We start from the raw sequence: 15,620 nt of genomic DNA on the forward strand, positions 1-15,620 counted from the left end.
CAAGTTATAAGGGTGGAGTGCAGGAAGAATATTGATTTAGTTGTAATAAATTTCTACAACAATATCTTTGATGCTACCAGAGGGGATATTCTACCGCCTCTAGAAAGGGAAATTACCAAAGCCCTTGGTATTTCGAAAAGAAAGGCCGAGGTTGTCTGGGCAGGGGATTTTAACCTGCAGCCCTGCCATTTGTCTAACGGGAACATCTGCGGCTTTGGTGCAGCAATGAGTAGTCATTGGGGGGGTTTGGGTGTGAGGGAGGATTCTCCTCACTTCCAACATTGCAGTTATGGTTCCACATTAAACAATATGCTAGTCACACTAGACATGACCCTGTTAAACTGTAACATAAACAACCAGGCAATAATATGCCCTACATTTACAGGCAGAGATGCAGGATCATTTATAGATCATATTCTGTTGTCTAGCAGTGGAGACTTTACCGATCTGTATGTAAATGAAGAAAGTCTCAGTGACCATAACAGCCTTCGTGTTACCCTTCTGGGGCATGGTACCTCGACAGATTCAGGTGGAAAATGTTCAACTGACTTAGTACCTATCAGACCGAAGGGTCTAAGGATTAAATGGACTGGATTAAATTCTAAGGTTAAGCAGAAGGAGGTTCTTACTAGTTGTAAGAACCAAATTAGTTTCTGTTTGGATGATGACTGTGACTCAGGCTGCCTATTAGCTCACTTTGTCTCCATGAATAGTATTATTGATGGTATTTTTACTAATGCCCCGTTATCCAATAGTGGTCCGAAGCAGGGGTGGTTCGATAAGACCTGTATAGTCGCCCTCCGTGATTTAAAGAATGCTTTAGGCACCAAACCACGCGATAAGACGGATATACAATTTTTTAGGGCTAGATATAAAATAGCAATCAATACTAGGAAAAGGGTATTACAGATTGAGGCGTGGGATAAGTTGAAGGAAGCAGCCGAGACCAAAAACTGCAAACTGTATTGGGAAACAATTAACAGCCCGTTTCTCAATAAAGAAGATGTTCCAGAATTAACATCTTATGTGGCATGTAGCGATTGGGTCAGTCATTTTTCCAAAATTTTCAATCCAGAAGGGTTATCTCTTGAGTCACTGTCACCTGAGTCTACCCCATGGCTACCCCTCCCGTTGGGAATAACATTAGAAGAAAGCCATGAAGCAATTTCTTTAAGTAAAGGAGGTAAGGCCCCTGGCCCCGATGGGGTCCCGCTGGATTTATACAAAGATGAACCAGCTTTATGGGCTCCCATCCTGGCGAGGATATTTAATTGCGCAGCAGAAACTAATTTCCCGTCTACTTGGGGTCAATCGGTCATTATTCCTCTACATAAGAAAGGTGATAAATCAGAGGCCTCTAACTACCGTCCAATTTCATTATTGGACGCCTCTGTAAAGGTGATGAGTAGGATTTTGCTCAGGAGGCTGGAAGATTGGGCAGCTGATTTTAACATCTTAACTAGAGTCCAATATGGCTTTCGGAAAGGCCTGGGCACATTGGATCAATGTGTAAATTTGGACCTTTTAATTAACAAATATACTGTGGCTAAAAATGGCAACCTCTTTTTATGTTTTGCTGATTTGAGCAGCGCTTTTGATTTGGTTAACCACACCATTCTTTGGGAGGTTTTGCTAGATGCAGGGGCTCCGAGGGAAATAGTTCATTTTTTAGCTAGACTTTACGAAAAACTCTCCTGTAAGGTCCGCTATGGCACCCTTGGCGAATGTACCCCGTTTTTCAAAGTGTCTCGGGGCATACGCCAGGGATGCGTTTTGGCCCCGTTGTTATTTTCCCTCTTTATTAATGACGTCGACCGTTCCTTGGTTGACATCCCAGCAGATGCCCCCCTGATTGGTGGTAAACCTGTTCCGCTGTTACTTTACGCGGACGACGCTGTTCTTTTATCCCGAACACAGATGGGCCTTCAGCGCCTAATCGATAATTTTATGCAGTTTATTCAAGCTAGGCGGCTCCGCGTGAACAAAACTAAGACGTATGTTATGTCATGCGGTCGGGCAGCTAAGCAGGCAAAGCATACCTTTTTCCTGGATAAGGAAAAGTTGACTCCTGTTAAGTCCTTTTGTTATCTAGGAATTACATTTAACAATAGCGGGTCTTGGACCTCGGAATTTGATTCTATCAGACTAAAAATGCTGCGGTCTACTTGCAGTATTTTTCGTTTTGCCTCTAAACTTGGCTCACGAAGCATTTTAGACATGATGAACATATACAATGTTTGTTGCGTCTCCTCTGCACTGTATGGGGCAGGTGTATGGGGCCATAGTGTGGGTATTTCCCTGCAGAAGGAGGAAAATAAGTTTTTAAGGAGGTTGTTATGTGTTCCCCCTTCTGCCTCCATTCTGCTGATCCATGAAGAAGTCGGGATCGAGTTTATTTCTGACTTAGCAGCAGTCCGGCCACTTTTATTGTGGCGTTCTATTTGGGCTAAACCAGAGACTCGATTTACTCAGGATATTATTCTTGATTGTATAGGCTTGGACCACTCTTCACGCATACAGTGGTTGAGATACATCCACCGTTGGTATCTCCTTCTTTTTAATATTGATGTGTTCCGTGAGCCTGAAGAGGTTGTTTCTATCTCAAAAAAAGAAATTAAGACAACGTTTCTAAACTTCCGAAAGGCAGAGCGAGATAAAATTTCTGGCAATCTTATTACCGTGAAATTTTATAAAGATTTAAATCTAACTTCGGGGTTCCAATCCTATCTTGTGTATGTGACCCGTCCCTCTCATCAGTATGTTTTAACACGTGTCAGATTGGGTATTGTTCACCATTTGGTTGCATTTCCAAACACAAGAACCAGTTCAGATATACCCTGTCCGTGTGACAGTATTTCTCGGCAGAATAGTTGCCACTTTTTACTTTTCTGTAAATTTTTTCATTTTTTCAGGTTAAAATACCTTAAGCCAATTTTTATTAAATATAATATCCGTACTACAGAAACAGCACTGATACTTTTATCCTCATTAGAGAACGAGGAGATCTGTTTTTTTCTGGCTACCTTTATTCTGAAGTGTACAACTGTCAGGAAAAGTATTGTACTATAATATTTTTATACTTACCTGTCTGTACCTATGTTATACAGCTGCCAGGTATTGTATTATGCTGCTATTACTGTTTACATTCCTGTCTGTATATATACGTCTTCAAGTTTTATACCAATTTTTGTAATTAAGGTATTATTCTTATTTGTTGATGGCCACAGTATATTATGATTATTTATAAATTTTGATGTACAGCTGCCAGGAAAGGCCCATTGAGTAATCCCTACTGCTCTCCTGTCTGTTCATTTATGAATGTCTTGCATTTTATAATAGTACGTTGACTCAAAATGGCAAGATTACTTATTAATTGTTGCACTTTAGTTTTTTGCACAACGTCTTACCATCTTTTCTTATAAGTGTTCATATGGTGATTTTAAACATTTTAACTATGTATCTTCTGCTTGTATGATTTGTATGTACAAATCGAATAAAAGCTTTTAAATTGAATTGAATTGACCAACTGTCAGCCATAACCCTCAGTCACTAAGGCAGTGCGATTGCTTCTCGCCATCGGGTTTAATCCAGAAGCGAGAGGTGAGCTAGACAGTGAGTGCTGGAAAAGTTGTGTGCTGTTGCACAGACTACAGTTCCCTCCACAGGTTTACGGAAGTTTCCCAATTGTTAGTGAATGAAAATGGCTTATTGGTCTAAAATATTATTAATTTAACACATTTTATTGCAGCATTTTGTTTTGAAATTAGCATTGAAAACGGCGAAAGTCGGTGTGTCGCTTTATTAAATTAGAACCAATGTTTGTGTCTCCAAATATTTTATATGTATTGTCAAAGTGATTGATGGCATTGACCATTTTTAAAAGTATGACCGATACAAGGGTGAGCATATCTCCTGACGTGTATAGTGCTTGTGTTTCCTATGCAACAAGGTTGTCTTTGTCTTCAGGCAGGTGCTGGATGGATGCCCTTGAGCTGGCCTTGAAATGTTCCAGTCTGCTCAAACGCACCATGATCAGGGAAGGTAAAGAGCATGATCTGAACTCTTCGGGAGAAAACACACAAGTGACCTTCTATGGCCTGCTTCGTGCTAACAACCTGCACAGCGGCGAACATTACCAGTACGTACATCAGTGCATGCAGCCAGTAATGCAAAACTTTAGCATTTTGTGCATTGCTGGTCTTTTTTAAATTTCATCCCTTAGTTTTACTGATTGCCAGGTCTGACAGTGTTGAAGAAAATGGGTGCCACTTGTACGAAAATGCTCAAATATATTTTTCACAGTATATATCTGTTTTTTTGTATTGACACCTTTTTGATCAAGGATTTGCTTCACTCAGTTATTTGCTTTAAGGACATTGAACAACGTAACCGTGGCAAGCAATTTAATTTCCAAAGAGCATGCCACGCTGTCCTCTTTTGTTCTAATAAGTACTTTTTACCGCAATGCTGTTGGATCTTGAAGTACTCCCGGTGGGTCAGAATACGTACATTCAAAAGCCAACAGTGGGGTCAGGCTCTGTTTCGTTTCACTCTAGTTAACACAGCACATCTATTATTGAAACGAATGATATTAAATTACAATTTGCTGTTCACTGATTAAGCAAAAGGCAACTTTAAAATTCTCAATTGCCAAAAAATCAAATCACTTACTGCTCTCATTGCACTAGAAAAGTCCCATTTAATAGGTCTCCCCAGTTTTTCCCTTAGTATTGGTTTATGTAGCACTGGTTATTGATAGGCTGATGTACTCTCTTGCTTTTTTAATATCCTAATGGAGACTCCTCATAATCTTCTTTTGGCAAACAGCCATCTGGCTGCATCATTTGCTTATAAATAACGTCCGTAAACCAGCTTGACCTTAATCTTCTCATGTGAAACCCATCACAAATATTGAAACGCTTAATAATATGTAGTCCATCCTCTCGACAGCTCAAACGCTGCATATCCCTTGCTAGCTCCTCTTTGATGAATGTATGGATGAATAAGAGCATGCGTATTCCATATTTCACATAGTCTACTTATTTTGACATTCAACAAAGGGTTGTCCACAGCGATGTAGAATATTTCTGTAATAGATCTGAGCAAAGGTTGCCTTTCCGTGCTTCAGTCCTAACGCTATACTGTAGTTTGATCTTCTTTTCAGTGTCTGTCTCATACATGGATAGTTAGTTCATCGCTTAACCTAAAGTCCTATTAACTCTTTCAACACTATTTCCCTGTACTAGTGGAAGCTCAATATTGTCTCCTCCCCAGTTTCAAACTCTGTACACAATGTCTGCTACTAGAACTTCTTACACCTTCACTTCATTCCCAGGATGTTGAGCATAGTATGGTGTGGCCTTACAATTTGCCATAATTACAGAATATACACTAACTAAATGAGTTACTTTTAGATTTATTGTACATAGGTTTCGTAAATGGGTAATCCTTATTTTGTCTGTCTTGACCTACGCTTGACACCCTTTTGTTATGTCCTTTTACTGCTGTCCTGTTTTAAGGCATCCAGACTTGCCACGAATTCTAAATCTCCAGTTGATAAACGCTTATTCACCTTCATCTTTTCAAGGATAACATTGTATGATTGTCCAGTGTTTTTTCCGCTCAGCTAATTTTTTTTGTCCAGTAGCTTGCAATTTCTATAGCTGGGCTTGTCTGGTTTTTATAGGCACTACTGCATCACGTGTTGCTGTTTCTTATTAAGGGTGAATCACACAAGCGGTTTATTTTAAAAATTGTGTGTTTTGTATCTATAACTTGGACATGCATATATGATATGTGGAGTATATTAAGCTAAACAAGGTCATTGAGTATTAATAATGTGCACCCAAGAACCTGCTTTTAACAATTAAACAGATATTATTTAACTTTTTCCAAATCACAAACATTTTAGATAATATAAAGGCAGCGTAAAACACAATAGAAAAATATACATTAACTTTTAGTGAAAATCTTCTGTTTCAGCAAATATTCATTAGTACTAGTACAATAGTGAGGTATGACTCATCAGACTTGGCATAGCCTGGGATCATACAAAGACCCCTCTCCTCCTTTGTTTTAAGAGAATGTATCTGTTACTGCCACAGTCTCATTGCAGTGTAGTACCACTGTACAGACTATGATTAATTTCAGTTTTTTACACCATCTACTAGTTCGTAGACTTTCTTTATGGCATAATCCTTTAGTTCATTCTTCTTCACTAAGCCCCTTAGGGCTCCTTCAAACATTAAGATGAGTTCTAGTTTGAATATAAAGATCATAAGACCACATGTGGTTTGAAAGGATACAACTCTAGTTGTATTGGGCTAGGACATTACCAAACTCCCATAAAGAGTCTTCTTTTTAGGGCTATTAAAGGACCGGTTTTAAGCCATTCATCGGGTAGCATAATCATTGGTTAGTGGTTCAGTAGGATGCAGTCGGTTAGAGGCACAGCAGAAAGTATTTCTGCTTGAACGCTGCTCCTGAGGTTCCACAGCAAGTAATCTGGGTCAGTATGGAGTATCTCATGAACGTTTGCTGAATGTAATGGAATCTCAAACCGTAGCGTCTCCAAGAATATATGGAGTAGCTTCTCCTTCTGCAGAGTGCCTTTTTCTGTGACTTGCAACCTTGGTTAAAAATATGTCAATGTTTGTAATATAAATTCCTAAAAATACCTTTTGAATTTCTAATTCATGGTGTAATTGGGATGCACAATAAATAACACAAAATTATGGGTATTATATGGGACATAAAATTACACATTAGCAGCAATGATGAGCTATTTGTGGTTTATGACCTTAATAAAATAACGTGCCTCTGGGCAAACTTTGATAGTCGTTTTGTTAAAAATATGAACGTGAAATATAATCCAAAAATATTTAACTATATGGTCAAATGAAATCTAGAATGTCTAAATTATACATTGTGACAGATACAGCAGATTACTCACCTTGTAAATATACCTAGGCGCCAGACTGGATGCAGAAACTCAAAAAGCAGTTCCACTGTGCACTGATAGGTGACACTGTGCGACTCTGTGCCAATAACGCACCATTCCAGAAGTGATGACCGGAGATGCATGTGCACCACCCATGCACAAAGACGTCAGTTCCTTTCTTTTCCAGCCTTCCGATTCCAACCTGGAGCCCCACTCCTCTTTTTTTTGTTTTGTTACTTTGCTGTGTGATTTTTTTTTTCCCCCTCAAAATCCTTTTTTATCATTGTGCAAGAGAGCATGCCACCCTCTAAGACTACAGGGTTTAAGCCTTGTCAGGACACTGGTAAACAGATGTCTGTGACAGATCACCACAAGGTGTAAATATCGTGATTGGGTTCATCCTACGTCTCCAACGCCTGCAACAACTGTGCCTATATGCACCCAAAGGCCATATATGAATGTGAGGCAAAGCTCCATGTGGTGAAGCACTGCACGGCTCAACGCAGGACATTCTCCAAGACAAGAGACCGGACCTGCTCCTGCTCCCAAAGTCACTCCAGCATACCTTCATGATCGAAGTCTTCGGGTTAGTCAAAGGAATAACATAAGAAACCCAAGTGGACTCGACCCCAGCCGGACTCCTTTACTTTCTGCCACTCTCTACAGAAGGCACAAGGACATCACTGTTCTTCCAGATGTCGCTCCTGTTCTACTGAGGAGTCGATTCTGTCTCTAATTGTGATGCACTCCCGATTTTCAGGTCCATTGGCATTGGCTTAGCAGATCAAAGCCTTTTGAGAAGTCATGATTCACATCTTTGGTACACTACCAGCTCCCTCTGGCGCACATTCAGGTCTCCAGTTGGGTTACCACCGGCAGGTCTGACCATGCCATCATCTGTGCCCCTTGAACCCGCTTCAGGTTTCACATTGAACTGTGCGCCGGCCCCATGGACATCAAAGCCAGCGCTGGAAGAAGAACCACAACCCACTGTGATCTCCAACTCAGAGCCACACTCATCCCAGCTTAGGCTGTACCAAGATCTTGACATGGCACAGCCCATACTCAACACATCAGACTCTGACACTAACCCTCTACCGTGTAGTTGTGTACAACAATTCACCCATTTTTTGGCTTGGGCTGCGCCCAGAGGCAGCCATTTGAAGACAGCAATGGAGGAGATGCATAAGATTTCCCCCCTCCCCACCTCCACCCCCTCACCCATTTATGATAGTTGGTACATGGACCTACAGGATGCAAGTGGGTTGAATACCTCACCTGATAATGGGTTGGTGTCTCCCGCCCTGGACCAGCTACCAGAGAGAGTACATATTTTGCCACTGTGATTTGGAGGGCTGCTGAGGTCCTTGATCTCCACCTCCCCTCTATGGAAGTGGAAACAAATATCTTATAGCTGTTCTTTAGCCTGGCTAGGCACTGACAACCCCTAAACGTCTCCGTCAACAAAAACCTCAAGGGCACGCTACCGGGCACTTCAGAAAAACCTTGCTCTGGCCCTCCGATCAGTCGGCAGGTCACCTGTCGCCATAGACAAACTTTAGGTGACACTGGCTTTTTAACTCAATATTCAACCCAGAGACTTTGCTGGTGCAGGTGTCCACCAGCAGGGTCAACCCAAATGGCTTTCACATGATGTCTCCGAACAAAGAGTCCAAATATACTGAATCGTTTAGCAAATGTGTTCTCTTCTGCCAGCCTTGCCATCGTTGAAGAAAAAAGCAACACTTTACTCAGGTAATAACTGAATACACACTTATATAGATGCGTCAAGGAAGTGTATTCACCGATGGAGAACATCAGCCACAAGACCCATCCCGAGACTCAAAACCTAGGTGGTTTATATACAGATTCCCATGGTCGGAGGTCATCTGGTTGCCCATACAAACTAAATATTTTACAACTTAGCTGGCATGCGACTTAATTTAAGCAAGGCTTCCTGCAATTCAAATCTGTTACAGCTTCCTAAAACAAACTAGTAAGTAAAATGCTTAACAGTTCAGCAATGTGCGGGGAAAGCAAATGTCTCCAGCATAAACTGGTATTTCACATTCTTCCAGGGTCAATAGGGATGAAAGGTGACCTAAACAGATATTCTTGGTGTTGAAGGAGAACCGGTCAGGAGGTCATCTGCGCACACACACACATACACACACATATTTTCTTTTTCTCATAATAGAAACTAGTGTTTTCATTTATCTGCCACACCATTCAGGTTACCGAGATTTGGCCAAGTTTATTTGCTCAGGCCTAGAAATCCTCGATTGTCTACGAAGGGGGTTTGGACAATAGTGGTGTTCGGTTCCACACATGGATGAGATCCCCAGGCTTCTCAGGGGACAATGAGGCATCCATGATGGAAATGCCCTTCAACGGTATGCGCTTGTTTGGGGAAACCGCAGACTCAGCCCTAGAACGTTTTAAGGAGAGCAGAGCTGCAGTGTGCTTCTTTGGCCTTTTGCTATCAGACCTGTACTCCCCCAAACAATTTCTCCCTTTTCGGGGATATGCCTGTGGCTTGGATGATCCTTTGATCATCAAACAGCAGGACTCCCAATCCTTTTGAGGTCGGGTCATAGGCCCAGCAAACCATGTACTTCCCAAGCCCCCGGTCTGTTGGCAAAAACTAATAAACTTCTTTAGTACACCCTTAGTGGCACGCAGCAGCAGGATGAGCATTACACCCAACATGTAAGGCCTCCAAATTACCCAACGAGGCTACACCCTTCCATTCCATTTTGACCCACCGCATCTGTTTATCAAAGGGAGCCATATCGATGGTTTTAGATTTGGAAGTGGGGTTTGTAATGTTCTTCCTGTTACTTCCTCATGCTGAAGGATAGAGGTCTTAGCCCTACCTTCGATCTCTCGCTATCTTAGATCTTTACCCTCTCACTGCCTTCCTACGCAAGGACAAATTCAAGATGCTCATGCATGGCCACCTTTTTTCTGCCACATTGTTCCACTTACAGGACGCCTATTTTCCAATCCCTTTTGTGCAGGCCCACAGGTTCTACCTGCAGTTAAAGGTTGGACACAAGCATTTTCAGTTTGCTCCATTTTGGCCTTACAACTGCCCCTCGGGTGTTCACGAAGGTGATGGTAGTAGTCGCTGCACATTTTTGGAGGTCATATTTACCAATCTTCTCCTAGCTTGGTTGCTGGCTGTTGAAGGCAGACTTGCCACTGTCTGTCGCAGACCACCTCCAGATAACATCAAACGAATTGACATCATTGGGGTTTTCAAACATCTTGTCGAAGTCACACTTAACTCCTTTTCAGAGAGTTCTGTTTGTCAGAGCCATCCTCGATATGGTTCGCTTTTGGGCCTTTCCTCAGGACCAACAAGTGCAGGACATTTGAGCTAGGATTTGGGCTAGGATGCTGATGTTTCAGCCTCTGTCCTTGGTCTCCATGAGGATGGCTGTGGGGCTTCTTGGCCTGGTTGCTGATCATGCCCAGTGACTGATCCTGAAGTGTCAGTGGGCCCAGCACCAGAGGAACTTGTTGGATTTCATCCATGTGTCGTAGGAAATGGCAAAATACCTGCAGTGGTGGCTGCTCGACTGCAATTGAACCAGTGGAAGACCTCTCCACCTCAGACTTTTTAATTCTGCTGGACCAACCGTTCTTGTTCAGATTACCTGTTGTGATGCATTTTTTAAAATGTTTTCAACATATGTGGGAATTCTGTTTGGCCCTCACTTTCGTCATGTGTAAACCTGTTGAGCCTATGCACAGTTAGTTGCCCATTGCACTTCACCTTAGAAAAAGTCTTTCTGATTGCCATAACAGTGACACGCCATCTGATTGAGCTTCTTGCTTGCTCAGTTCAGCCTTCCTTCACCTCCTTTTTTCCAGACAAACTAGAGCAGCATTCCCATCAAAGTTGATGATACTTTTTCTCGTTGGAGTAGCCTTCTTTGTGTCACTTCATCACTCAAGAGAAAGTGAGACTTCACCACTTGGACCCCAAGAGAGCATAGAACTTTTGCACCTATCTTACCAAAGAGCATTGGGTGGCTGATCGCAGAAACTGACAATCTCTTGATGGATTGTTCCCTGTATTAAGATATGCTATGCATTTGCCACGGTGCAGCCTCCAGAAGGAACATTCCTCCAGAGCTAAGGCTGCTGCTACCACTGCGTTGGCACACAGAGTGTCCTAGACACTTGGCAGGCTGCTATTTGGGCTTCTGTGCACACATTCACGAAGCGCTACTGCCTTGAAAGCCAGTTCCAACGGGAAGGGCATTTCGCCCATTAGGTCCTGCAGATCTTTTTGATATGAGCCAGTCCACTGAGCCACCACCTTAAGTGGTATTGCTTTGGTCCTATTCACAAAATGAGAAGCCTGCGGCTCGAAGTAACCGATAGAGGTTACTTCTCTTTGGTAACACTCTTTCTGATAGTCAGTATAATTGTAGATTCCTCACCACCCTCCTACCTCCCCGTTCTGCGGAACAGTCTCCTTTCTCATCTAAAAAGCTTCCAATTTAGGAACTGCACACTGTTGTTATACATCTGCTGTTGGGTTTTGCATCTTGGGGTGCGGACATGCATATAAAGAAACAGGTGTCAGCTCGTGTGGGTGGCACTTATGTGGTTGGTTCATCACTTCCGGAGTGAAGCGACATCGGCATGGAGCTACACACTGCCACATGCCTGCGCACAGGAACACTGCTTTTTGACCTTCCAGATCCAGTCTGGCCCCTGGAGATATTAACAAGGTGAGGAATCTGGGGTTAGATAGAGTATCCACCAGAAAGAGGGCTACCGAAGTTAAGTAACTTGTTCTTCTCCTTCCCCCAATTACTTTCAGGTGATTGTAATTTGGTTTCAATAAGACCCCACAAGTAGTGCTTTTCTATGGGCAGCATCCTGTGGTTGGAATGCTCTTTCAGCAACAAATATATTGTCAATAAATAAGTCTGCTGTTCCTTGTAGCAAGGCTTGTATTGTATTAAATACTTTTTAAAAAATTGTCCTTGTTTCAAAGGACAAAGAACTTTAAGCATGAATATGTGTTGCCAGAAAATTTTGTCATGGGGTACTGCTCCGAATCTGGACCAGTAAAGCCTCCATTTCGGGGTTAGTTGTCACACATTTGGCCTTAATTTCCAAGCGAGGTTTAGGTAGTGGTGACAACAAATGTAGTACACTTCAGCATCTGAGGTTTTGTCTGCATAGCAAACTAATTTAGTTTTGTTGTGTGGGGACCTTAATCAACCACAGACCTGTCTCCATTCTGCATAAAGCTTTTCGTTATGTTTTTCAACATGAATATATATCCAAACATATTGGAAGTATTCAATTGGAGGCAGGCCAGTTTGATACCCAACAATCAATGGTTCCTATGTGCTTGGTCACAGAAATTGGTTAATTTTTAACTCTAGGAAAGACTGTTGCATATAACCTTGATGCCGAAACGAAATTTATTAATTCGATTTTCAGATGCTTAGAAAGTACATTTGAGGACTTCAGCAGGCCAGTGGTCATGTGACAGTCGGTAGCATCCCTCCAAGTGCATCAACGAGTTGCTCAATAAAATCTGCAAATGCATGGAAGTGGGTGGCAAAAATATGGCTTCTCTTTACTTCTGGATGAGTTGGGTCATTATAAGGGCGGGATAATTCTCAGTTTAGTACTTAACGGTGCTTGATCATGGGTGGGCAGCCGTTTCCATCGTTTCTTAGCAGTGACTTTCATCAATGGTGTACCCAAGTCCTGGCATACATAAACTCAGTAAATGCTAAAAGCAGAATTGATTGTCTGAAATATTTAGAGTTTCTGCGTCCAACACAGCTAGTTTTTCGTTTATACATTGGAAGAAGATGGGCACGCTTGCACACACCCTCGCCTTACATATCTTTCCATTTTCATCTCATTCAAAGTGCAGTTGTCAAGATACAATAAATCATAAATGTGTGAACATACCATGGTCACCCATCTGTACATGAAGACATGTAACAAATGGCACATCAGAGATACATGTATCACAGTTGTGGTTGAAGAAATGCACTTTTTTAATTTAATCTGAAGCTTTTTAGTCCCAGGAGCATTCTAGCTTATAATCAACAAGAACATGTATACTTTGGAAACGTACTATATGAGATGTGTGTTTTTTCTTGTGAGGTTATTAATGTATTGTGAGCCTATGGTGCTCCAAGCTGGTTTCCCTAATGTCTGCTTTCTTCATAGGGCCAACAAACCTGGCCTGTGTCTCATGAATCTGTTTATTATCCTGATTTACTAGTTGTCAGTCTGTCCATGCCTTCCCTTAGGATTTTCGCTGTAATGTTAATTTCTAAGTGTGCTGTTATAGGCCAAAGGCAAAGTTGCACAATGAGAGAGAAGAGCAACTGATAATTGTTAACGGCCTACAGTAATGTTATTGGCAATCTCCCAACTCCGCCCCCCCCCCCCCCCCCCCTCCCTAATCGTAGTATTGGTATCTTCAGACCTGGGCTGCTTATTTGCGATTGATTCACCTTATCTTGTTTTTCAAGGTTAAATGACAGTGAAATTGAGAGGCACCATTTTAAAGACACAGACATGTACTCTGATAAATCTGACCGAGAAAACGATCATGAGCACGATGAGTCAGACAACGATGGGCTCGGAAAAAGTGAGGAAAGTGACAGTGACACATCAGAGAGACAGGACGATTCCTTCATTGACCCTGAGCCTATTGACATCATTAAGGAGACGGTGTACGTAGAAGAAATGAATGAGGAGCTGGGAGAGGTAAGCACTGCAACCTAGGAGGTTTCAGAATTTCTGTAACGAAACTGGTGCTCATGCTAGTCCTGTGCCCCCTAGTTGAGGAAATGAACACACTGTTTTAATGTGATGCAATAGGCTCTTTATACATCTGTTCTATGTTTTGTGAATATTGTCATTGGCTTCTTTAATTCATTTAAGTGAATTGATAACAGTGGAGTACAACATATGGAATTATAGATGGGTAGCAAATTACAGGGATGTTTTTTACTGAGGGTTTTTGAGTGACATCAAATGGACAACTATAGTAAATTTAAGTTCTCTATGAAGTCACTCTTAAACCGAAGGTGGAAAACGTCCCGTAGTTTACTTTTTACTCATCTATAATTTTATGTTATTTATTGCCCGCAAAATCATCTGCCACCGCTTTCAATTCCTACGCAGGGGCAGAAGATTAATGGGGGCAGTCATACATAACATGGCCTCTCCTTCTTACCCAAATGTGAAAAAAATACCAACCCTCACCATCTTTCCTGCCTTCCTTCTCCCTCCTGCAGCTCTGCTTTCGGTCAAAGAAGAAAAGCAATGGTGAGCTGAAAGCTCAGCCTGAAAGACCGTTATGACGTAGCCACAGTGGGCAACCAGCTGTTGCGGTGTCATAGCAGTGAGTTACCAGATTTAGAATCTGATAAAACGCAATCGAGGCTTCCTTTGGAAGCCAAGCATAGCCATGGATTACAATGCATGAAAGGAAGGAGCCTTCATAAGGTGCAACCCTTTGTCCTTCATTTAACTGGCAAAGGCCTTTGTGTGGATAGCATTTGGGTTCTAGCAAGCATAAAGAATTCAACCAGTGTGATTGCTTTGTGTGAGATATAGACTTGTGAGGACAAGTAACCTGGGCATGTAAGATTTATGTTTCTAAGCGCTGAGATATTCCACCATGATCTACAAACAAAATCCCCATGTGATGTTAATGCAGAATGATCATTTGTGTGGAAATTTCTTTTTCAGTTGTAGTACTGGATAATAATTGTGACGATTTTTATTTTCTGTTTGTAAGATTAATTTAAATGTTTCTGAAGGCAGGTGAGGCTAGCCAAACAGAAACCGTGTCGGAGGAGCACAAGAGTCTTATTTGGACTCTTCTGAAACAAGTCCGCCCCGGAATGGATCTGTCAAAGGTTGTCCTACCTACATTTATCTTGGAACCCCGTTCATTCCTGGACAAGCTCTCGGATTACTACTACCATGCAGACTTCCTGTCCGAGTGAGTTCATTCTCTTTTCTCATTTTGCCCACTCTCATTTTTGCCCTTTACTTTCAAGTTCAAGACGTTCCCTGTATTGTTGGCTAAGCACCTTTTGTCTTTTATGTTTATAAATTGTAACTTTGAATACAAGATTTACAGATACATATCTTTCATGAGAAGTTATATCACAAATATATTTTGTACACTTTGATAGAAGTATTTCCTTTAATTACAGAAACCCTGCCATCTTTGAATTTCTTAGCGTATGCACCTTTCAAGCATATTGGCAATACATTTCCAATCCACAAGTTTCCTACTTTCAAACCATTTGCTTGTAAGAAATAATGGATTTCAGAGTTTACCCATGGTTAGGCTGGCCCATAACAGTACATTTTGATTTTGACTCTTTTGATACCTACTTCTTGAACATGACATTGATACCTCCTATACTTGGGTTAATCACATTCGACCTGGGCACTATCTGCAGAGTTAACTTCCTGGCCCATACTATAAGTCCTGATATTTCTCACCACACTGCTAAATAGACTCAGATTTGTCTTACATATACTAGTATATCACACCTGCATACAGGGGAGCTTTACAAGACTTTTAACACTGATTTTAGTCTGGGTTCTGCTGTGCAAAAGGCGTGCTTGGACTAGGACTTCTGTAGTCTGCATTTGCTAT

At 41.7% G+C, this 15,620-nt stretch overlaps 1 protein-coding gene across 5 annotated transcripts in view; it reads left to right on the forward strand.

The window, feature by feature from the left end:
• Positions 1–15,620, forward strand: part of OSBPL8 (oxysterol binding protein like 8) — a 939,874-nt gene that overhangs the window by 755,025 nt on the left and 169,229 nt on the right. For all 5 annotated transcript variants that reach the window (XM_085653858.1, XM_085653857.1, XM_085653859.1 and 2 more), the window contains 3 exons: positions 3,967–4,138; positions 13,468–13,705; positions 14,767–14,951. In XM_085653858.1, the coding sequence (XP_085509984.1) occupies positions 3,967–4,138; positions 13,468–13,705; positions 14,767–14,951 (595 nt within the window). The remainder of the gene's footprint in view (positions 1–3,966; positions 4,139–13,467; positions 13,706–14,766; positions 14,952–15,620) is intronic.

This window comes from Triturus cristatus, chromosome 4_1 (assembly GCF_964204655.1).
Source record: "Triturus cristatus chromosome 4_1, aTriCri1.1, whole genome shotgun sequence".
Classification (NCBI taxonomy): domain Eukaryota; kingdom Metazoa; phylum Chordata; class Amphibia; order Caudata; family Salamandridae; genus Triturus; species Triturus cristatus.